Source organism: Lipotes vexillifer, unplaced genomic scaffold (genome assembly GCF_000442215.2).
Source record: "Lipotes vexillifer unplaced genomic scaffold, Lipotes_vexillifer_v1.1 scaffold1098, whole genome shotgun sequence".
Lineage (NCBI taxonomy): Eukaryota > Metazoa > Chordata > Mammalia > Artiodactyla > Lipotidae > Lipotes > Lipotes vexillifer.
Genome location: NW_006798559.1, coordinates 168,785 through 193,700, shown reverse-complemented (window position 1 = coordinate 193,700; position 24,916 = coordinate 168,785). Strand labels below are relative to the sequence as shown.

General features: G+C 46.3%; 1 protein-coding gene across 1 annotated transcript in view; it reads left to right on the top strand.

The window, feature by feature from the left end:
• Window positions 1-265: 265 nt before the first annotated feature.
• The window catches only part of ELMOD3 (ELMO domain containing 3), a 25,660-nt gene continuing 1,009 nt past the window's right edge, over window positions 266-24,916 (top strand). The window contains exons 1-9 of the mRNA XM_007470592.1: window positions 266-559; window positions 4,381-4,458; window positions 4,956-5,028; window positions 8,713-8,781; window positions 9,764-9,855; window positions 11,211-11,334; window positions 11,569-11,691; window positions 14,354-14,484; window positions 24,782-24,858. Of these exons, the coding sequence (XP_007470654.1) occupies window positions 506-559; window positions 4,381-4,458; window positions 4,956-5,028; window positions 8,713-8,781; window positions 9,764-9,855; window positions 11,211-11,334; window positions 11,569-11,691; window positions 14,354-14,484; window positions 24,782-24,858 (821 nt within the window). The 5' untranslated portion in view covers window positions 266-505. The remainder of the gene's footprint in view (window positions 560-4,380; window positions 4,459-4,955; window positions 5,029-8,712; window positions 8,782-9,763; window positions 9,856-11,210; window positions 11,335-11,568; window positions 11,692-14,353; window positions 14,485-24,781; window positions 24,859-24,916) is intronic.

Here is a 24,916-nt window from a genome sequence, read left to right as displayed (position 1 = left end):
TTGCGGTACGCGGGCTTCTCACTGTTGTGGCCTCTCCCGTTGCAGAGCACAGGCTCCGGACGCGCAGGCTCAGTGGCCATGGCTCATGGGCCCAGCCGCTCCGCGGCATGTGGGATCTTCCCGGACCGGGGCCCAAACCCGTGTCCCCTGCATCGGCAGGCGGACTCTCAGCCACTGTGCCACCAGGGAAGCCCTAAAGTCAGTTCTTAACAGAGGCATAACTGAATGATGAAACCAGTTTTATTCCTTAATTTATTTATTTTTTTTTTTCAGGGCTGATGCTCCGGAGACCTCAGGGACTTCTTTCGGGACTCACAGAAACCTACACGCTGGTGATGGCACACAGGGACTGTTTTCTTGTTCTTAGTCTAAATGATTGCCAAGAAGGAAGGCGAAGGTAGAACCGTCGGATCTAGGGCTCTCCCCAGAGCTTCTAATCACAGACCTTATTAAACTCCTTTCTGAGCCCAAGGACAGAGTTCACCTGAACAAATGATTTTGAGTCATGAATGAAAACTCTTGCTCTTTCCATAATGAGGAAGAATTAAGAGATGGACAGGTAAGCAGGCACTTCAGTTTGGGAAAGAAGGTGTTGGTTTGGGTTATGTTGTTAATAGTAATAAGATAGAGCATACATCAAGAGGATGTGGAGCTTTAGAAATGTGTAGGAAGAATCCTCACTGTAGTTCTCTTCTATTAGAAGAAACTTCTAGTCACTTCTGAGTCAATTGCCTTTCCTGACAGCTTATTTTCTAAGTGGGCTGTGGGATTTTGGTCTGGATTTGCTTGGGTGGGAAGAGAATTTCAGGCAGAATCCCCCAAGAAATGTGTATTTCATCAATTTGGGTTGTTTACCTTACAGGCCCTTTCTCTCTTCCAATGTGTGTTTTGGCCTGACTATCGTCAGGACCCCTGATTCAATGTGCTGCGTCTTTTTTTTTTTTTCTTTTCGGCTGCACTGGGTCTTAGTTGCAGCATGCAGGATCTAGTTCCCTGACCAGGGATCGAACCCGGGCTCCCTGCATTGGGAGCGCAGAGTCTTAACCACCGGACCACCAGGGAAGTCCCCCAATGTCTTTGTGTGAGCCTGGTGGCTTACCCTGCATTCCTTACCTTTTTCACTACCTTGCCCAGAAATAGTCTTAAATGGAGCCTGTGGGATTCAGTGGCCAGAATGGGGACAAAGCCTGTGCTTTGGGAGTCCAGGGAGGTTTTTGTCACTGTTCTAAGATAGCTGAACTGTTCTTCCAGAGAACATCCATCTTTGGACACTAGAGGGGACTGAATCGGAGAGGGAAAGGAAGGATGCGATGAGTCCTGAGCACACAGACTTCTCCAGGGAGCTGTTCAGCATGATGAATTACCAGATATTTTTGAGAATGTATCTTGAGCCTAGTGCTGTGCAAATGGTCTAAGAAATATAAAACAAGTATACGAGAAGGTCCTTGCACTCAAAGCGGCAGTCTGACTGGGGAGACGGGTCTTTTGCAGAGGCCCTTGTGCCGCATACAGAGGGGCTATAGGACTTAGAGACGTGAGGGACCATTGTAGCCCCAGTTGGTAAGGTCGGCCTCCCCGAGGAGGTGGAACTGATCTTGAAGGGACCAGAAAACACTGAGAAGGTGGAGGTGGGGGCAGATTCTGGAGGAAAACCACATGACCCAAGGGCTGGAGGTGAGAGGAACTGCAGCAAATATGTTCATTGGATCAGAGTGGGAAACAATAGTGCTTAGGCATCGTGAGGCCAGTTATGAAGGAGTTAGCTCAGCTGTGGTGCGTTTAGGTGTCCATTCTTGTGTCCCAGGCAAAAAGAAATCAAAGCTGTGTTTAAGGAGTGTTAGTTGGCAAAAATATGTGGAAGGGATTAGAGTAACAGGACAATCTGGGATTCTTGGGCCTTGACATAAGCAATGATTCCTTTAATTATTATTTTTTCTTTTATTTATTTTAGAGAAAATAATTCTGCAGATGGTTCAAAATCCAAAAGTACAGAGGATGTACATATAGTGAAAAAACTGCCTTCCACCCTTGTCCCCCAGCTATACCCAATTTTCCTGATGGAGGCAAAGTTACGACTTCCTTGGATATAATTCTGGAAATAGTCTCTGTAAAGACAAGCAAACATATTTATGTGTTTTTTAGAAATTCAAATGGCAAAATAGTGTATATACTCTGCCCTCTGTGTTTTCACTTAATATATCATGAAGATTGTTCCAAATTGTCCATAAAGTACTTTCTTACTCTTTTTTATGGCTGTATAGGATCTCATTGAGTGGATATGCTTTAATTTGTTTAAAATTAGTCCATTAGTGACAACTAGATTTATCATGGCAATCATTTTGAAATGTATAGAAATATCAAATCACTGTGTTGTGCACCAGGAACTAACAGTGTGTTGTAGGTCAATTATACTTCAAAAACAAACAAATAGGGACTTCTCTGGTGGCACAGTGGTTAAGAATCCGCCTGCCAATGCAGGGGACACGGGTTCAATCCCTGGTCCGGGAAGATCCCACATACCGCGGAGCAACTAAACCCGTGCACCACAACTACTGAGCCTGTGCTCTAGAGCCAGCGAGCCACAACTACTGAAGCCTGCGTGCCTAGAGACCGTGCTCTGCAACGAGGAGCCACCGCAGTGAGAAGCCCATACACTGCAAGAGCAGCCCTCACTCGCCACAACTAGAGAAATCCCACGTGCAGCAACAAAGACCAATGCAGCCAAAAATTAAAAAGTCAAAAACAAACAAAGGAACTCATAGAAAAGGAGATCAGATTTGTGGCTACCAGAGGTGGGGGTGGAATTGGATGAAGGTGGTCAAAAGATACAAACTTCCAGTTATAAGAAAATAAGTACTAGGAATGTAATGTACAACATGATAAAGATAACACTGCTGTATATTATAAATGAAAGTTATTAAGAGTAAATCCTAAGAGTTCTCATCACAAGGAAAAAAAAAATTTTTTTCTATTTGTTGATGTTGTATCTATAGGAGATGATGGATGTTCACTAAACCTATTGTAGTCATCATTTCATGATGTATATAAGTCAGATTGTTATGCTGTACACCTTAAACTCATACAGTGCTGTATGTCAGTTATATCTCAGTAAAACTGGGGGGAAAATATAAAGTATAATAAAATAAAATTAAAAGTCCATTAGTGGACAGTCAGAGTTTTTCTAGCTTCTTGTTTTTATAAACAGTACTACCATGAATGACACTGTAAGCATGTCATTTGTACATGGATGACTATATGTGTTAGATACATTCCTAGAATGAAATTGCAGGCCCCAAATGTGCACAGCATATGTGATTTCGTCAGGTATTGTCAAGCCAGAGAGGTGGTACCAATTCAGTCTCCAGTGTCTTATAACTCTTGGTTGTCTAGCCAGCACAGTGTTACCACACTTTTTGATCTTTGTTGCTAGGATAAGTGAAAAACATTATCTCAGAGTAGTTTTATTTGACATTTCTCTTGTTGTGAGTAAGGCTGAACATTTCTTCACGTTTAAGAACTATTTGTGTTTCCTTTTATGTAAACCATCCATATCCGTGCCAGTTTTTCTACTGGGTGGGGTTTTTTCCTTAGTGATTTGTAGGATCTTTTTTTTTTTTAACATATTAGGAAAATTAGCCCTGTATTGGTGATATGAGTTGCAAAAACTTGGTTAGATGGTTTTTTAAGCTCCAGGAGGGGGAAGGTTTGGCTGAGCAGAAAGGCCAAAAGTGAGGAAACTGCTACACTCAACTTTACTTACTCAGAGCCTTGAGACCTTGAACGGAGCAAGGAAATCTGTATAATATATTAACATTAGGCTTCCCTGGTGGCGCAGTGGTTAAGAATCCGCCTGCCAATGCAGGGGACACAGGTTCGATCCCTGGTCCTGGAAGACCCCACATGCCGCGGAGCAACTAAGCCCGTGCACCACAACTACTAAGCCTGCACTGTAGAGCCACGAGCCACAACTACTGAGCCCACGTGCCACAACTGCTGAAGCCTGCGCACCTAGAGCCCGTGCTCCGCAACGAGAGAAGCCACTGCAACAAGAAGCCCGCACACCACAACGAAGAGTAGACCCCGCTCGCCACAAGTAGAGAAAGCCCACACACAGCAGTGGAGACCCAACACAGCCAAAAATAAATAAATAAAATATATTTTTAAAAAAATTTTTTAAAGATTATATTAACATTAAGCTTTTCGTGGTTTTTCTTAAGGCCGATTAAACAGGAGTTTTCCCTTACCGTATTCCTTGTAGTTGACTTCTCGGGATTCATCCATTTTGTGTGTGTGTGTTATTGGAAAAAGGTGTGACGTTTAAGCTGTCATCTTTGAGGGACTGCTACGTGCCCAGGAGACTGACTTTGGTTTGTCTTGCAGGTTGAAGGTGTGTCTGCTGGGTACCCTCCACCATGTGACAAGGACAACAGTGCTCTTCTGGCTTTCAGGGGAATTCCTGTACGTATCACCCACACCTCAGTGCTTCCTGTCGGCAGAAGCTTGTGTTACTTGCTGCTATGTGGTGCCAGGCACCAGGACACAGGATGGCACAGACCCTGCCTTCCAGTAGCTCACACTTTGGATGGGGGGGTGGGGACGGCACAGGCATGCAAAACAACCTCTATCTAATAAGATACTTGTTATAATGAGGCAGAACATAAAGCGCGGCAGGAATACCGAAAGCACACCTCTGTCTCAGTTGAGTGGATTTTTGTCTGTTTGCTCTCCAAGGAGGGCATATATTCATACTTGTCCTCGCGTCACTCAACTGCTCCGTCATAGTTGGCATGTTCCGGGTGCTTCTCTTTAAGATTGGCTTTAACCAACCCATGTGGGAAGACTAGATTCTTCTGGCCTCCAGTTTCGAGGACACTCGGTACATCGGGTGGGACTTGTTTGTGTGGGTGGGGGGACGTGGACTCTGCCCTCATACTAAGGGTCAGCTGCCCCTACAGATCTCAGAGTTGAAGAACCACGGCATCCTCCGGGCCCTGACGGCAGAAACGAATAATGGCTGGGAGCCGGCTGGTAAGTCCCCCTCGGAACCTGGGTGGGACTCAAGGTGGAGCTCCCTATGGGTCTGCTTTTCCTCATTTGAATTTCTCTCACTACTTTTCCTGTAGAATTTTTTTTATATATATATAAATTTATTTATTTAGTTTTGGCTGCGTTGGTCTTCGTTGCTGCGCGTGGGCTTTCTCTAGTAGCAGTGAGCGGGGTCCACTCTTTGTTGCTGTGCGCAGGCTTCTCTCTGCGGTGGCTTCTCGTTGCGGGGCACGGGCTCTAGGTGTGTGGGCTTCAGTAGTGGCACGCGGGCTCAGGAGTTGTGGCTCGCGAGCTCTAGAGTGCAGCCTCAGTAGTTGCGGGGCATGGGCTCAGTAGTTGTGGCTCGCGGGCTCTAGAGCGCAGCCTCGGTAGTTGTGGCACACAAGCTTAGTCGCTCCGCGGCATGTGGGATCTCCCCGGACCAGGACTCAAACCCGTGTCCCCTGCATTGGCGGGCGGATTCTTAACCACTGTGCCACCAGGGACGCCCCTCCTGTGGAACTTCATAGAGTTATCATCCTTCAAGGGAAGTTAGAGACCTGAGTTCTAATTTGGCTCCACAAGCCCTGCCGGTAGCTTGCTGTGTGCCTTTGGGGCAAATCATATAATCTCTGTGTCTACAGTGGAAATATTAGTACCTCCTTTGTCCTCAAAGGGATGTTGTGATAATGAAATGAGACAGAGTGGGTGAAAAGCCTTTGAAAAGTTATCCTGTTTTATCTGCTTGACATGGCTCTTCCCATACTGTATTTAAAGCTCATTCCACTTGCTAATTTGTTACACAGAAAAACACACTCACCAATTCAGAAGAACCAGCTCTGGAGTCAGATATCTCTGGCTTAAGTCCTGCCTCTTTCACCCATCAGCCCTATGACCTTAAGCAAGTAACTTAATCTTTCTGACTCTCACTTTCCTCATCTATAAAATGGATTATATCAGAACCTGTATGATAGGAGTTGTGTAAGGATTAAATGAGATAATGTAAAGTGCTTAGCACGCAGAATGTAAATCATAGTGAGCGCTCATTGGTGTGCATTGTTATCTTTAAATTCTGTAAACTGAAAATGTAACCTCTAAGAATATGGGGTCTATTAAAAACATTCCAATGTAGAAAAATTACATGGAGGTCTGTAAAGTATCTTTTAATTGAATTTTGTCTTTACCATGTGGTGACAAACCTAACATTTATTAGAGGTGTTGCCTTAAATGCTAAAATATTTTCTATTTCAGTGCAACTGGCATTTATGTGCCAGATATATTTTTGTGTGTGTGTGGTACACGGGCCTCTCACTGTTGTCGCCTCTCCCATTGCGGAGCACAGGCTCCAGACGTGCAGGCCCAGCAGCCATGGCTCACGGGCCCAGCCGCTCCGCGGCATGTGGGATCTTCCCGGACCGGCGTACGAACCCGTGTCCCCTGCACCGACAGGCGGAACTCTCAACCACCGCGCCACCAGGGAAGCCCCAGATATTCTTAATCATACTAAACAACTACAATTTTTTCCCCAGGTTGCTCTCAGCTAATTTAAACTGATAGGCTGACTAAATCAGCTGTGCCGTTTACTATGTAAATAAGTAGAAGCGGGCCTAAATAAAGGAGGCAATTGCCAAAAGGAAAAACGATAAAGAGCCGTGCTAACGTGAGCTGGGTTTCTTATCCTGGAGGTTTGTGCTGTGGCTCCTCGTTCTTCTGTCAGTTTAGGGGAAAAATAGTATTTATGTCAGGATCATCTTCAGAGGTGGGAGTCCTGAAGGAACCAGGAAAGGAGAGAGCTGCTCTTACACGGGTTGGATGTTTGTCTCCAGTTTGGGCACCAGATTGCATTGCTGCTTGAGACCTTGGACTTTCTCTTGACTACCTTGCTGTCACAGTAAAAGCTCCCACCCCCTTGCCTGTGAGGTTTGTGCTCCTGGCTCACCACCTTTGATCAACTCGTTTGTAGGTGAAGGTGTGTGGGGTGACAGATTGATCGAGTTGCTCATAATGATCTGAAGGGTGACAAGTCAGTGAAGCTGGATGTGGACGAGGGGTGAAGGGTGGGGAGCTGCTTCTCAGCGTCGTGATGAGATCCATGGCTGCTGTTCCGCTCTTTTTGTTTAGCCACTTTGTCCCTCTTTTTCATCTCCCAAGGGTCCAGCATGCTGGAAGTAAGTTTTCTTTTCTTCACTGTCGCAGGTTGAGTGTTCTGTATTCTGTTGAAGTTACCTAGTTTGGAAGCCCTGGTGTAGTCTGCTACCCCGGGCTGGGGCTGGCAAGATTGAATGTCCTAGAGGTCCAGGATTCAGGACCCCGGACCCATCTCATCTGCTCCCACCGTCCACATCCCTGCCAGACCCGAGCCCACAACTGCGTCAGTGATACTAGCTGATGTTTATTGAGCAAGTGGCCTTTGGGCCACATACTCCCCTAGAATCTGAAGAGTTACGTCCTCCTCACAATAGCTGGAAGAGTGATTACCAGTGGTTAAGTGACCTGCCCAAAGAAGTGCAGCTCGTGAGGGACAGAGATGGAAGGTTGACGAGCTGTTTGGCTCTGCGCTGTGCTCTGCCAGCTGTGTCCTCCGGCTCCCCAGCAGCCTCCTTGTCCTCGTTATCCTTTAGTGTTTTGAGTTTGGGGTAGCTTTTTCTTTAATTTGCAAGTATACTTCTGTCATGTGAACGTCCTCAGCCCGGATTGCGAGGCAGAGGGGAGCTGTCCTAACCTGCTTTCACCACCCAGGCTAGAAGGCTCACGAGTTTGGGTGTCAAACGGAGGTCTCTCCAACCTGCGCACTGTTGGCCAGTGTCCTCCGTAGCAAATGGGGAAAGCCAGTGATGGGCCATGCTGCCAGCAGTCTGGCCCAGAGAGTGGCAGCTGTGGTGTGGGGGAGAGGGCTGTGTGGTGGTTATAGAGCGCCTGTCCTGCTGCTTTTTTCTTCCGTTTCCCCCGCTTCTGTTGTGCTTTCATTCATTCATCACACATTCATTGTGGGGACTTCCCTGGCAGTACAGTGATCAGGACTCTGCACTTCCACTGCAAGGGGCATGGGTTTGATCCCTGGTTGGGGAGCTAAGATCCTGCATGCCGCGAGGTACGGCCAGAAACAAAACAAACAAACAAAAAACAACAACAACAAAAACATTCATTGTGCACCTGTCATGTGTCAGGCTCTCCGAACCCTACCTTCCTGTGGCTCGCAGTGCAGTGGGCAAGACAGTTTGCAACATGGTGGTAAGCATGGGGTGTCAGGGTCTCTCATGGAGCAGCTCCTAACGCAGATTACAAAGGCTAAAGAAGGCACCCAGGTGAGGGTGATACCGGAATTGGCTGAAGGATGAGATGGAACTGCGCTGGAAGGGGCTGGAACTGAAGGTGGGAGAGCGGGGTGTGCAAAGGCACCCAGGGCGGGTGTTGAGAGACTTCAGGTACTTCTGGATGCCCTAGGACAGAGCCAGAGAGGTAAGAAGTCTCCCGATTGTGAAGAGTTGGGGTTTCATCTTGAGAATTATGGAGAATCCCTGGAGGGTTCTGAGCAGCAGGCTGACGTCAGATCTGCCTTTTTGAAAGCTCACTCTGGCATATCAGAGGGTAGCGACCAGGCCCAAGGCAGGCAGGTAAGGCCGGGGGCTACGACAGCAATCTGGACACACCTAGATCTCAGAGGGTTTCCTTTTCTCACTATTGCAGTTATGAATACAGAGGTGCTCCGAGCCCAAGAAGAATGGGAAGCTGTGGACAGTATCCAGCCAGAGACAGGTAACTGCAGGGATGGTGCCGCCTCCTCACAGCCCGCTGCTGCTAAGCACGTGATCCACCTGTGCGGCTAATGTTCTGTGCCTCCGGGATTAGGATACAGAATTCCTGGGTCTTCTCGTTTTCAATACGTGACATAGGATAAAATCTCTTTTCCCAATTCAGAGATGATGCCATCGACCTCTGGAGGGAATGGGGATGAATGCCTTGGGGAGAGGGCCGCCAGCCGTGAGAGAAGACAGGGAGGACCTTGGTCAGGGTCAACTTCTGCAGGGTGATGAGGTCAGGCAGAGGACGGAGGCAGGCAGCCAGGACCCCTGTGTCAGGTCGCGCAGGTTCTTCACTATACAAGGAAGCCCCTGGAAATGGGGGCTGGAGCCATCTGCTGGAAGCCTCTGAGGGCTGCATCAAAAACTGTCTCTCGTGCCTTTCAGGAGGTTTGGATGGAGCTGCGGGAGGGGAGAACTGGGACCCAAATCTAGCCTGAGCCTCACTTGAGCTCCTGAAGAGATGTTAGAGTGGACTGTATCAGCCATCACCTGTATTGCGGACTGATGAGTCAGTACCCTGTGACGAAGGCTGGATAGGGGATCATTCGTATCCAGGGCGTGAGAAGGGGCAAAGCAGAAGATAGGAAAGGCCCCTAAACAAACCTGTAGCGTGCTCCTGCGTGGGTACCTCCTCCAGGCAGTGACTTGCCACCGCTCACAGATGAGTGGACATTAGGGGCCCTTGCAGATCTATCTCCACTCACTTCAGGGCTTAGCCTAGTCAGCCTCTGCACAGCCGGGTCCGAAAGGGAGTCAGCCCAGCAGATAACGCCACCCCCTTGACAGAGGAGGCTTGGTTGTAACTGTAGGTGTCTGATGTTTACAGCTGAAAGTCAGCGCTGGGCTTAGAGGTGGCAACCAGCGGCCCTCAGTAAATGTCTGCTGATAGAATGACTGCTGTTACAAGTGCCAGAGTGTCTTCCCTTTTGCCACAGGGAGCCGGGCCAGCTCAGACCAGCCTGGGCAGCTAATCTCTTTCATTGAGGCCCTCCAGCATTTCCAGACCGTGGACCTCTCTTCCTTCAAGGTATGACAGTAGGGAGGTTTGGGGGTCTCAAGCAAAGCACTTTCTTCCCAGGAGCCAGGTTTCTTCCCCACCAGGATAGGGCACTGGGCAAGCAAGATGGAAATTTCCAGGCGAGGGCTCGGTCTCGACTAAGAAATCTCGGGGCGCGGGATCACAAGTGGCCAAGGACCCACATGTCATGTGGGCCCCGGCGGCCTTTCAGGGACTGTGCCCCCAGAACTCTAGTGGCCCTGTCTTATAGGGGCCTGTGGAGCTGCTCCCTGCTCTCCCCTCCTAGGGATGGGGAGGTCTTCAGTCAGATGCTAGGGAGTTCCTTGGGGAAGCAGGGCAGCCTGTCCAGAGAGCTGAGTGATTCACTGCCACCGTAGGAAAATCTTCCATCCCCTAGAGGAACAAGAAGTTATTTGGGAATTTAAAAAATATGTGGGGTTGGAAAAAGAAAGAATATTAAGGAGTGTAAAAGCTGACAAGCTTTCTGGGGAATCTTGAGTGACCAGTAGTAAGTTTAGAGAACTGTGATTTCAGATCTTCAACCTAAAGCCTGGCTCAAGGAGAGAGGCTAAAAAGATAGGAATCAGATTGATTTGTAGGACGCAGAGATCCAGAGGCTGCCGAAATCAGAGTATCCTAAGCCCCGCGGCAATGGCTGTGAACACGGAGAAGTCAGCAAGAGCTCGTTTAGGCACTGCTGCTGTGGTGTGGACAGAAGGCGCCAGCTCCGCTCAGGGGTATCCTGCTCCAAAAAAGTGCCCACTGACTGTTTGTTGTTTGGCCGTGCCACGTGGCATGCGGGATCTTAGTTCCCCGACCAGGGATTGAACGAGCGCCCCTTGCATTGCAAGCGTGCAGTCCTAACCACTGGACCGCCAGAGAAGTACCCCCCCACTGACCGTCTTATCTTGGAAGTTGAGAGGGCTGTTAGATTTTATATTTATGTCCTTTACAGAGAGAGACAGACAGACATACAAAGGGTAGGAGCAGCACTGCTGGGAAACTTTGCCTGGCATCTGTGAGATGCCAGCCCCCATAGCCAGCCACCTCTAGCTTCCTTGGTAGTCAGTGACATAGCTATTTCTGGAAAAGCCCAGAGGACCACATGTAGACAACCGGATGATAATGCCTATGCTTGGGGACATCTCTCTCTACTTACAAAGAGCCTACGAGCTGGAAGAGCCTGTCTCCAGAGATTTGCAGATGCTTCACAGCTTCTGCCCCATTTCCCTGGCCCAGAGGCCAGCCAGTTAGTGGGAGAACCACTCCTTTCTGCAAGACCAGTCCTGTACTGAGCCTGATGGTGAGTTCATTAAAGCAAATGAACACAACACTCTGCCTATTGCCTGCACCTTCCTCCCCAGAAAAGAATCCAGCCAACGATCCGAAGGACCGGGCTTGCTGCCCTCCGGCACTGCCTCTTCGGGCCTCCAAAGCTCCACCAGGGCCTCCGTGAAGAAAGGGACTTGGTCCTGACCATCGCTCAGTGTGAGTGCACAGGTGTTGCCACAAGGCAGGCGCTGCGTGAGTGGTCAGGCAGAGAGCACAGTTTGCCTACCCGGTTGCTGAGACTAAGCCAAGGCTATTGCATTTACCATGTTGGGGGGAGAGCAGAGTGTCTGGAGCACCGGCCAGGTCTGTCTTGGCTGTACCGTTCTCTGGGAAGCACTCAGTCCTCCCGTGAGGGCCAATCCAACAGAGCATGGGTGTGTTTTGGGGCAGGTGGCCTGGATAGCCAAGACCCAATGCATGGCCGAGTCCTCCAGACCATCTATAAGAAGCTGACCGGCTCCAAGTTTGACTGTGCCCTCCACGGAGACCACTGGGAAGATCTGGGCTTTCAGGGTAAGAGAGAGGAATGGTTCATCTTCTCCCTGACTCCTCATTCCAGGACTAGCATGAGAACCCAGACAGTCCTCTTCCTGTCATGCCAGCACCATGAGACAGGATACTGGGGCAGAGCATTTCAGGAAGAGGGTACAGCAGATGCAAAGGCCCCGAGGTGAAATGTGTGTACCTCTTTCTGAGAAATAGCAAGGAGTGTGGCTGAAGTGGAGAATAGTTCACTCGGGGCCTTGCAGGCCAGTGTAAAATATTTACTCTAAGTGAGATAGAAAGCACGGGAGTGATAGGATTTCGAATCCAGTGTTTTCTTTTTATTCTTTTCTTTTACTATCGATGAAAATTTTTTTTTATATCATTTCATTTTTTTGAGTGAAACAAAATGATTTCACCTGTTTTGGGACTGTACATTTTTCCAAAATCATATCAAATTACATTTGTATAGAATAGGAAAATATCTTAATTTAAAAAGGAAACTTTATATACTCATAATTAATTGGTGCTCTGTTGGTACTGACAATGTGTTTAAGTCCCTTTACCTTCCTTCATCTGTAATATAATCGTCCTAGATATTCCCTCTGTGTACATTGAGAGTGACATCAGTGTTATGATTTTTGTTTCAACCGTTAATTGAAATAACTCAAGAGTCGAAGCAAGGTCTGTTGTATTTACCCATATATTTACTCTCTCCATTATTCTTTCTTCTGTTCTGATGTTCTAAGATTCCTTCTTTCATCACTTGCTTTCTGTTTCAGGAACTTCCTTTGGCCATTTTCTAAAGTAGGTCTGCTGGCAATGGATTCTTTAGCTTTCCTTCATCTGAGAATGTCTTGATTTCCCCTTCCCTCCTGAAGGATAATTTCTCTGAATGTAGAATTCCAGGTTGACAGGTCTTTTCTTTCAGCACGTGAAAATAAATGTGCTACTTGCTTTTGGCCTCCATGGTTTCTGGTGAGAAATCTGCTGTCACTTGAATTATTCCTCCTTGTTAGAGAAAAGTAGTTTCTCTCTCTGCTTTCAAGATCTTTTTTGTTTGTTTTTTTTCCTTTTGTTTGCAGGAGTTTGACCATGATATGTCTTAGTGGGGATTTCTTTGGGCTTATCTTATTAAGGGTTTGCTCAGCTTCTTGAATCTGTAGGTTTATGTCTTTGGCCAAATTTGGTAAATTTTCAGCCATTATTACTTTGAGTACTTTTTTCAGCCCTGCTCTTTCTCCTGCCTTGTACAACTCTGATGGCACAGATGCTAGATCTTCTGTTACTGTTCCATAGGTCCCAGAGGCTCTGTTCATTTTAGGGGGATCTCTGTATAGCTCAGAGGTCTCCAAGGCTCTGTTTATTTTGTTTTGTTTTTTCTCTCTATTGATCAGATTGGGCAGTTTATATTGTTCCATCTTCAAGTTCACTGGTTCTTTCCTCTTTGGTCTCTATTCTGCTGTTGAGCCCATCCAGTGAGTTTTTAATTTTAGGTATTATATTTTTCAGTTCTGAAGTTTCTGTTTGGTTCTTTACATCTGATATTTCTTTACTGAGACTTTCTGTTTTTTCATTTTTTTCAAATGTTTGTAATTGCTTATCAAAGGCATTTTTATGATAGCTGCTATAGTAGTTTTCTATTGTTGCTGCAGAAAATTACCACAAATTTAGTGGCTTAAATCAACACAGATTTATTATCTTCTAGTTCTGTAGTTCAGAAGTCTGACACAGTCTCACTGGGGCAAGATCAAGGTGGCAGAGGGCTGCATTCCTTTTTGGAGGCTCTAGGAGAAAATCTATTTCTGTGCCTTTTCCACCTTCTAGAGTCCGCCCACGTTCCTCCTCCTTCAGAGCCAGGAACACAGCATCTCTCTGAGCTGATTCTGTCCTCACATCTCTTTTTCTGTGCTTCTACCTCCCTCTCTCACTTTTAAGGATTCTTCTGACTACATTGGGCCCAGCCAGATAATCCAGGATAATCTCCCTATCCTGATTAGCAACCTTCATTCTAACTGCAATCTTGATTCCCCCTTGCTGTGCAACAGAACGTACTTGTAGGTTCTGGGGATTAGGACGTGGATATCTCTGGAGGTGCCAGTTATTCTGCCTAGGACAGCTGCTATAAATTCCTTATCAGGTAATTCCAACATATGTGTGATCTCAGTGTTGCTATCTGTTGATTGTCTTTTCTCATTCAAATTGAGATTTTCCTAGTTCTTGGTGTAATGAGTGATTTTTTATTGTGTCCTAGATGTTGTGGGTATTATGTAATGACAGTGTTGATCATCTTTAAATCTTCTATTTTAGCAGGCCTCCTCTGACACTGGGCAGTGGGGGAAGGGTGATGTCACCTCATTACTGCCAGGTGGGGATAGAAATCCAGGTATCCCACTTGACCTCCACTAATACCACTGGCTGGGTGGGGCAGGGGTGCCTCATTGCTGTTCCCATGTAGCTTCCACTGATGTCACGAAGGGTGTGGTGGGCTCCTTAGCACTAGAGAAGGATAAAAGTCCCAGCTCCCCGCTTCTTTGAGTGCCTTGGCAGAGCTGAGGGGCACCTTGTTACAGTCAGGCAGGGGAAGTCTAGGCTCTCCACTTGGGCAGTGATCAAGGTAACCAAGTCATTGAATCTCACAGAGCAGGGATTTCATTAAGCACCCTGAATTTCCTCTTGGTTTTTGTTTTAGGAACAAATCCAGCCACAGACTTGAGAGGAGCAGGCTTCCTTGCCCTCCTGCATCTCCTGTACCTGGTGATGGACTCAAAGACCTTGCTGATGGCCCAGGAGATCTTCCGCCTGTCTCGTCACCATATCCAGGTGGGGCTTTGGTGGGAAGCCAGCAGAGAGGGCTGTAGGGGCTAGGACCTGGGCACAGGGCTCTCCTGAGTAACCATGACAGCTTCGCAGGTAGATCTCCAATTGCTGAGGGCCCTCAGGACAGCTGAGGCAAACTGGGCATGGGCATCCCTGTCACCCTGACCTGGCTGGAATCTGATAGTGTGTGTCTCAAGCAAGTGCCTCAACTCTTCAGGGCCTTGGTTTCCTCATCCATAAAGAGGAAATCATGGAAACGTCAGCTGGATAGTTGGGAAAATTAAATGAGGCAATGTACAAAAGCGCTAGACACAACTGTGGTACCAGCGTCTCAGCTCACTGCCCGCCCAGTATTGGCAGGTTCTCCTGACCCTGGAGGAGGGGGGTCAGCCTTTATTTGCCCAGAGAAGAAGGTTTGCCTCCAGGTGTCAGATAACACATGGACTTGCTCAAAGGCCAGAAGTGGCTCCTATAGCCCTCAGGTTCTGTCCAGGCCTGCTCTCCAGGGTTGGTGTGATGGTTTTCCCCTGTAGTAAAAGGTGTAGTCCCTCCATTTAGAAAACATACTTGACCTGTTTCCTGCCATTCATCTATCCCAGGTTCATGGGGCCTGGAATTCATTCATGTACTAAACAGGTATTTATTTAGGATTCCCTGTGCTAGTTATTGTTCTTGGCGCTTGGGAAACATCAGTGAGCAAAACAGACAAAGATCCTTCTAGCAGAGAGAACAAGACAGTAAGCCTAATACATAAATAAATTATAGAGTATGTTAAAGGTGGTAAGGGCTAAGTAGGCAAGGTTAGGAGAATGTGGGAGGATTACAGTTTTATGGGGTATTAGGGTAGCTCTCACGAGAGGGTGAGACTTAAACCAAGCCTTGAAGGAGGTGAGGATGTTAGCCAAGCTTGTATTTGGGGGAAGAGCATTCTGCACAGAGGGGGCAGCTAGAGCAAAGGTCCCAAAGGAGGTGTATGTCTGGCATGTGCAGGAATGGCAGGGAGGCCAGCTGGAACAGAAGGGGCAGGGAGGGCAGTAGGAAGGAGGTGATGGGGTAACAGGGACCAGATGGTGTCGGGCCTGGTAGGCTATGATGAGGATGTTTGCTTTTACTCTGAGTCAAATGAGGGTTTTGAACAGCCTGGGGTGACACGATCCAACTTACATTCTTAAATGGATCCTACCAGCCGTTGGGTTGAGCATAGTCTCTGGTGAGGGCTTTTGTAATTAAGTTAGAGATGATAGTGATCTGGACCAGGGTATTTTCAGAGGAGGCGTTGTGAAGTGATCAGATTGTGGATATAGAATCTTGAGCGTATGGGCTGTAGAGAATAGAGCCAGCACATTTTTCGAATGGATTGGGTACAGGTGTAAGGAAAAGAGGCATCAATGGTGATTTTTAGCTTGAGCAGCTGGAAAGACAGAGTGGCCACCAACTGAAATGGAAAAGAAAGAGCGAGGGTGGGGGTGGTTCCATCTGCCATATAAATTTTAGACTGAGGTTATGCGTTTGTTTGTTTCATACATTTATTTATTTATTTATTTTTGGCTGCGTTAGGTCTTCGTTGCTGCACGCAGGCTTTCTCTAGTAGCAGCGAGTGAGGGCTACTCTTCCTTGTGGTGCGCGGGCTTCTCACTGCAGTGGCTTCACTTGTTGCAGAACACGGGCTCTAGGCACACAGCCTTCAGTAGTTGTGACACGTAGGCTCAGCAGTTGTGGCGCACGGGCTCTAGAGCGCAGGCTCAGTAGCTGTGGTGCACGGGCTTAGTTGCTCCGCAGCATGTGGGATCTTCCCGGACCAGGGCTCAAACCCGTGTCCCCTGCAGGCGGATTCTTAACCATCGTGCCACCAGGGAAGCCCCAGGTTATGCGTTTTTGACAACTACAGAAGTGATGTACCTCATGTCAGGAGCACCCATGTCAACATGTCTTATTTACTGGTGAAGTTAACCCTGGGCACATGGTTAAGGGGATATCAGCCAGGTTTCTACGCTGTAAAGTTACTATTTTTCCCTTTGTAATTAATCACTGTCTTGGAGGAAGATACTTTGAAGCTATGCAAATATCCTGTTTTTCCTCAAACTTGGTTCTAATAGTGATTTTGTTTCCCTCATTCCTCCTACATTTATTAATTTTTAAATTTATTAATTGGAATTCTTCTGTAAGAAAGAATTGTCTTTGCTATTTATTGATTCAGGTACTTTTTATATCCACATGGACTCAGATTTTTATTTTATTCTATGGAATATAACCCAACACTTTTATTATTTATTTTGTTGCTAAAATTGTTCCCATGTCGACCTTTTTTTTTTTTTTTTTTTTACATCTTTATTGGAGTATAATTGCTTTACAGTGGTGTGTTAGTTTCTGCTTTATAACAAAGTCAATCAGTTATACATATACATATGTTCCCATATCTCTTCCCTCTTGCATCTCCCTCCCTCCCACCCTCCCTATTCCACCCCTCTAGGTCCCATGTCGACCATTTTAAGAGCTCTTTCAGGTGGTACCTGTGCCCTTTCAGCATGCCCTGTCCTTTTTTGAGCATTTTTCTACTTTCTGGATCCTAAAGATGCTCTAGGCTCTTGTATTTTCCCTGAATGATTCCCAGCCCTGAGATAACCACTTCTCCAAAGAGCTCTTGTTCTTTAGTTGGAGAATGATATTTGGAAACCAAGATCTGAGTGCTGGGTGTTCTCACTGGTATTAAGATCTCACTGCTTCTAGGCCCTCTCAGTGTCCAGAGCTTGGAAAATATGTATGTGTCACTGGTTCCCTCCTGACTCTGAAAGGAATGGTCTCCAGTGGTGAGCAGACCTGCCCAGGCCCCAGCAGCACTTCACAGAGAACAGGAGGGGGGGTGTGATGCTGCCTGAGGGAGAGGAGCTGAGAATGAGTGGCTGAAGATCAGAGCCGCAGCATTTTCTTCAGGTCATTGTGTCTTCGAGCTGGAGTCAGGCCAGCCTGCACTGCAAAAACAGACTGTTCCGGTAACTGTGTTGTTGGTCATATTAGTTAATTCTCAGAACCTCAGCTTCTTCCTTTGTAACATGAGAAAATAATCCCAACTCCGTAGACTTGTTCTGAGTTGGAGAAAAACTGTGTAAAGTACTAAGCACATTAGTCATTCAAGGAGTGTTAGTTATCAAAGTAGCTTTTGATTTCTGTGAGCAAAAGTACATTTTATATACATCTTATAGATAATACATGCATACGTAAATACATCTTGTGTTTTCAAAATCATATCTGCACTTGCGCCTGCACACACACACACAACACATACATCCACACATATACACACAGCCATTGTAAGGTAAGATAGATCCATTTTGAATCTAAAACTTCTTGACTACAAAACAAATAGTCACACAGTTCCTGCCACCTGGGCAGTTTTTCATTTCGTTCACTGCCTATCTCTGTTATCTTTTGAGGAAAAGTACCCATTAAACCTGACGGTTTCACGTACGCCCATCTCTTCCAGGAGACACTGGAGGAGGCAAGAGGGGACTTCGTGAGGATCTGGTCTTGAGGTATATCAGGACCCATGAGTTGAGAATGTGGGCGTATTCTGTGCTCTTCACGATGCGGGGAGGTAATGTCTGGGTCAGGTTTGAGAACCGGACCAGTTAGCCTATGAAACAGTGCAGTCTCTTGTAGCGACGCTGCTTTGTTATAGGAGGCCCAGAGGTTGAGGCATATCTTAGCAGTCACTGGGCCAGCCCCTTGTTGTAGAGACAGTGAAGACCCAGAGAGGGGAAATGGCTTGCCCAAGGTCCCCCAGCTAATGAGTATTTCCTAGAAATCATCTCTGACCTCAGTGCCTCCCTTCTTCTGGTTTTTGAAGGCTCTCTTGTAAGATCTTCCTGCAGAAATATGGAAGCCAGGGTAGAGGGTTAGTGCCAATTCAGCATCCCTCATTCGTTTGCAAGGACAGGCTTGACTGAGGTGAGGGGGTAGGTCATTGGATATCTGAGGGAGGAACGTCCCAGGCAGAGGGAAGAGCAAGACGAGAGAGGAAGCCCTGGGTACTTGATCTGGGTCCGGACCAGCCTGACCACTTTGACCAATCTGTTTCTCATCCCTTCACCTGCTGGCCTCTGTGGAATTTATTGTGGATTTATATTTACTCCACAACATGCATGTCAGACAATAAGAAGGAATAGCAGCTTAAAATAATAAAATAAGAGGGCTGGTGTAGGTGTAGATCCTAGTTCCATCTGCAGTATCATTACTTAGCTATGATTTGAGGCAAGCCACCTAGCCTCTCTGGGCCTCCCTTTGCTGTTTTATGAAACAAGAGATTTGGCCTAAATGATTCTAAGGTCTCTTCCGGCTTTATGATTCCTTGAACTCTTAAGTAACTCCAAAGTTTAAAGGAAAACTTCACCTCAAGCCCTTAGGAATCTTGAAAATACAGTTTTCCAGGAGGCACGTAAGAGACCAGAGTAACAGTTGGGGGACTCAGACCTGCCAGAAGCCAGTCCTGTCTCTTCCCTAAGGAGAGGGCTGAGGTCTCAGGTACCTGTGGTACATCCTACTAAAGGGGAATTGGCCAGAAACTACAGATGCTGGGGGAGCCCAGGACTCCATGGACGTGCATGGTCCACACTGTGCTGAGGAGGAGGAGTGCTACAGTTCAGATGCCGAGACGCAGGCCGCATCTGGCTGATTGCTGGCAGGCAGGGAAGCCCCTCACAACAGTAGTTACTCGCAGACAACAATTTGTATAGCTTTCCTTGCAGTTTCCATCTGTTGTTTCATTCCATCAACATGACAAGCCTGCGAAAAGGTAGGGCAGAGGTGATCCTTGTAAATCTTCATTTCCCGGTGAAGGAACATGAAGATATTACAGACCAATATCGCTGATGAATATAGATGAAAAGATCCTCAACAAAATACTAGCAAACAGAATCCAACAACACATTAAGGATCATACGACAACAATTTGTATAGCTTTCCTTGCAGTTTCCATCTGTTGTTTCATTCCATCAACATGACAAGCCTGCGAAAAGGTAGGGCAGAGGTGATCCTTGTAAATCTTCATTTCCCGGTGAAGGAACATGAAGATATTACAGACCAATATCGCTGATGAATATAGATGAAAAGATCCTCAACAAAATACTAGCAAACAGAATCCAACAACACATTAAAAGGATCATACACCATGATCAAGTGGGATTTATCCCAGGGGTGCAAGGATTCTTCAATATATGTAAATCAATCAATGTGATACACCATATTAACAAATGGAAGGAGAAAAACCATATGATCATCTCAATAGATCAGAAAAAGCTTTTGACAAAATTCAACACCTATTTATGATAAAAGCTCTCCAGAAAGTGGGCATACAGGGAACCTACCTCAACATAATAAAGGGCCTATACAACAAACCCACAGCAAACATCATTCTCAGTGGTGAAAACCTGAAAGCATTTCCTCTAAGATCAGGAACAAGCCAAGGATGTCCTCTCTCACCACTATTATTCAACATAGTTTTGGAAGTCCTAGCCACGGCAATCAGAGAAGAAAAAGAAATAAAAGGAATACAAATTGGAAAAGAAGGAGTAAAACTGTCACTGTTTGCAGATGACATGATACTATACGTAGAGAATCCTAAAGATACCACCAGAAAACTACTAGAGCTAATCAATGAATTTGGTAAAGTTGCAGGATGCAAAATTAATGCACAGAAATCTCTTGCATTCCTCTACACTAATGATGAAAAATCTGAAAGAGAAATTAAGGAAACACTCCCATTTACCATTGCAACTAAAGAATAAAATACCTAGGAATAAACCTACCTAGGGAGACAAAAAGACCTGTATGCAGAAAACTATAAGACATTGATGAAAGAAATTAAAGATGATACAAACAGGTGGAGAGATGTACCATGTTCTTGGATTGGAAGAATCAATATTGTGAAAATGACTATACTACCCAAAGCAATCTACAGATTCAGTGCAATCCCTATCAAATTACTAATGGCATTTTTTACAGAGCTAGAACAAAAAATATTAAAATTTATATGGAGGCACAAAAGACCCTGAATAGCCAAAGCAGTCTTGAGGGAAAAATACGGAGCTGGAGGAATCAGACTCCCTGACTTCAGACTATACTACAAAGCTACAATAATCAAGACAATATGGAATGGGCACAAAGACAGAAATATAGATCAATGGAAAAAGATAGAAAGCCCAGAGATAAACGCACGCACCTACGGTCAACTAATCTATGACAAAGGAGGCAAGGAAATACAATGGAGAAAAGACAGTCTCTTCAATAAGTGGTGCTGGGAAAACTGGACAGCTACATGTAAAAGAATGAAATTAGAACACTCTCTAACACCATACACAAAAAGAAACTCAAAATGGATTCGAGACCTAAATGTAAGACTGGACACTATAAAACTCTTAGAGGAAAACATAGGAAGAACACTCTCTGACATAAATCACAGCAAGATCTTTTTTGATCCACCTCCTAGAATAATGGAAACAAAAACAAAAATAAACAAATGGGACCTAATGAAACTTAACAGCTTTTGCCAAGCCAAAGGAAACTACAAACAAGATGAAAAGACAACCTTCAGAATGGGAGAAAATATTTGCAAACGAATCAATGGACAAAGGATTAATCTCCAAAATATATATACAGCTCATGCAGCTCAATATTAAAAAACAACCCAATCAAATAACGGGCAGAAGACCTAAATAGCCATTTCTCCAAAGAAGACATACAGATGGCCAAGAGGCACATGAAAAGCTGCTCAGCATCACCAGTTATTCGAGAAATGCAAATCAAAACTACAATGAGGTATCACCTCACACCAGTTAGAATGGGCATCATGAGAAAATCTACAAACAACGAATGCTGGAGAGGGTGTGGAGAAAAAGGAGCCCCCTTGCACTGTTGGTGGGAATGTAAATTGATACAGCCACTATGGAGAACACTATGGAGATTCCTTAAAAAACTAAAAATAGAATTACCGTATGACCCAGCAGTCTCGCTCCTGAGCATATTACAAAACTGGGCAGCTAGTAAGTGGTGAAGCTGGGGCTAGGACCCCCATCACCTGACAGCTCGCCCAGCAGTGGGCTCCTTACAGCGGGGTTCTCAGCCAGCAGCCCACCTCAGAGTCACCTGGGGGGATGGCATGTGCCCGGGACCCTCCCTCCACAGAACTACTGAATTCAACCTCCAGGGATGGGGCCATGTCGGCAGCAGCCGCAAAAGACAATCTGGTTTTCTTGCTTCAGTGTTCAAAGGTGTTTAAGCCCTACTGTGAGGCGTGAAGAGAAATGAAATTTTAAATGGAAGCTCAGAAGTGTCCACGTCTGATTTCCTCTGCTGTCTTTTTAGTCAGTTCCCTACAGCCTCAATGTGGGATTTTAGCTCAAAGCCACACTTTTCAGGTCCAAGGGAACTGCTGAAGGAAAGGAGATATTTCTATCTGAATTCCAGTTTTTCACTGCTTTTTAGTAAGTAGGCTTTTATAAAAGTATTCCTGAGAATGAATGAACCCTAAGTTCGGATCCTCTGTTATGTTGCTACCATGTTCTTGTTCCCATATTTATTTTTATACAGAAAGCAAGGGAAGGGATGATATTATACAAATATTATGATAATTAAATAGGCAATACCCGAAGGTAGAGGTGCATTGCTGCTGACCTCAGCTATCCACTGAGGCACAGATAATAATTATGAACGTTTGTTAGCACCTCCTCAGGCCAGTGCTGCACTTAGCATTTTGCTCATGTGATCTAAATTACTCCTTAGAGCAGCTCTGTGAGGTAGGTTGTGGGATAATAGAAAATGTAGACTGTGGACAATAAAAGCTACCCTGGGGCTTCCCTGGTGGCGCAGTGGTTGAGAGTCCGCCTGCCGATGCAGGGGACACGGGTTCGTGCCCCGGTCCGGGAAGATCCCACATGCCGCGGAGCGGCTGGGCCCGTGAGCCATGGCCGCTGAGCCTACGCGTCCGGAGCCTGTGCTCCGCAGCGGGAGAGGCCACGACAGTGAGCGGCCCGTGTACCGCAAAAAAAATAATAAAAAATTTAAAAAATAAAATAAAATAAAATAAAATAAAAAAGCTACCCTGGAGAGTTTGTGTAAGGATTAGCGAATTGACTCCACTGAGCATGGCCCTTGTGTGGGGGTCCCCAGGACCACTGGGAGGACTCCCAGGATTTGGTGTATAGTTGTACTCTCAGCTGTGATTTACTGCAGCAAAAGCAAGATCAGCAAAGGGAAGAAGAGCATGGACAACATCTATAGGAAACCAGGTGCGGGCTTCCAGGAGTCCTCTCCCAGTAGAGTCACACGGGACTCAATTCCTCCAGCATCACATTGCGTAACACGTGGAATGTTGCCAACCAGGGGGCTCATCAGAGATTCAGTATCCGAGGTTTTTACTGGGGGCTGGTCACGCAGGCACCATCTGTCTAGCACGTACCAAAATTCCAGAATCAGAGCGAAGGCAGGTGTTCAGCATAAACCGTATGGTTTGCACAGTTTGGGTACAATAGTCAGCCTGAGGGAATGGTGGGAACCCTCTCAAAATCCAAGTTCCCAGATGCCAGCCTTATAAGCAGGCCTTTCTAAGGGTGGCAATCTCAGGCCTGCTGTGTTCACTTTTTTTTTTTTAACATCTTTATTGGAGCATAATTGCTTTACAATGGTGTGTTAGTTTCTGCTTTATAACAAGGTGAATCAGCTATACATATACATATATCCCCATATCTCCTCCCTCTTGCGTCTCCCTCCCACCCTCCCTATCTCACCCCTCTGGTCACAAAGCACCGAGGTGATCTCCCTGTGCTATGCGGCTGCTTCCCACTAGCTATTTTACATGTGGTAGTGTACATACATCCATGCCACTCTCTCACTTCGTCCCACCTTACCCTTCCCCCTCCCTGTGTCCTCAAGTCCATTCTCTATGTCAGCGTCTTTATTACTGTCCTGCCCCTAGGTTCTTCAGATGTGTTCAACCTTTTCTGCACAGCACTTAAAATTTATTTCCTTTTTGGTTTTGAGAGACGGGAGAGCCGAGTCTCACAGAGTTCGGATGGCCTTCCTAAGTATACACAGCTGGCAGGTGGCCAGGCCAAGATCTGGAATCCAGGTGTCATGGAAGGCCCTGAGAAAAATCCTTGTGGAGCCAGAAGACCAGTTCAGTGCTGGCCACTAGAACTTTTTGCAATGAAGGAAATATTCTCTATCTGCACTATCCAATGTAGCAGCTCTTAAGCAAGAGTGGCTATTGAGCACTTGAAATACGGCTAGTATGACTAAGGAGTTGAATTTCTAATTTTACTTAATTTTCAGTTAATTAAAATTTAAATAGCTACACCTGGCTAGTTGCTATAATACTGGACAGCACAGTTCTACATCACAATGTAACGGATTTTTCTTCTCAAGGGAAGCAGATGGGATAAATAGACTTTGGCTCTTGTTCTAAGCTAAGGAACGCACTGGTCTATGTGTCCCTCTCAGCCGATGTCTTTGTGTGGGTTCAACTAACTAACGAACATGCAGTAGTTGCAAATCCCCTGGGGAAAGCCTCTTTTCATTTGCTTGGGTTTTTGTTGTTAAAGAATAGGAAGGAACTGGCCCCTCCAAAAAGAAAGCATTCAGGTGGATGCTATAGGGAATTTGGAGGCCCTTCCTGGTAAAGCGGCCCTGCTGGACCCAGTCTGCCCAGCTTGGGAGTGGGACCTGCACAGCCCGTTCTCAGGCCTCTGTGTTACTAAGAGATGGAGTGCGCCCTAAGTCAAGGTTGACTTTCTACCTACTTGTACCTTCTCTGTCTGCTTTTGGGTGAAGAGCTTATGAGCAAATAAGCAGAAGCCCAGAGAAGGGGAGAAGAGATTTTAAGAACCTATAGAATTGGTTAGATAACTGAGCCTCACTCCTCTTGTGTCCATCCAACCCCAGGGGGTGATGTGGTCCACAGGCAGCGCACGGGGCGGGCCTGGTGAAGGCCAAGGAGAGCTGATGGATCTGATTTTGAAGAGGCTGGAGAGCTAGCACAGGGGTTTGTGCACCAGCTTCGGAGTGAATCGACCTCAGTAGGAATCTTGGTTCCAACACCTTAGGAAAGTTATTTAAGGTCACTGACCCTCAGTTTCCACCTCTGTAAAATGGGAAGATTATTGTGAAAATTAAATGTAAGCATCAGTAATACCAGCTGCTTGCCTCTGGCTGTGATTGTTATCTCCCGCGGGCCAGGTTGGGTTGTGGGTGACGGGAAGCACAGAAGGTGAGAGCCTGGATTGCCACTGACCCAGTACCCCCTCCATTCCAGCAATTCCCCTTCTGTTTGATGTCCGTGAACATCACCCGCATCACCATCCAGGCCTTAAGGGAGGGATGTCTCTCCAGGTGAGTCCCCACGCTGGTCACCCTGCCCTCCCCGGCCAGCAGAGCCTGGCTCCCTCCC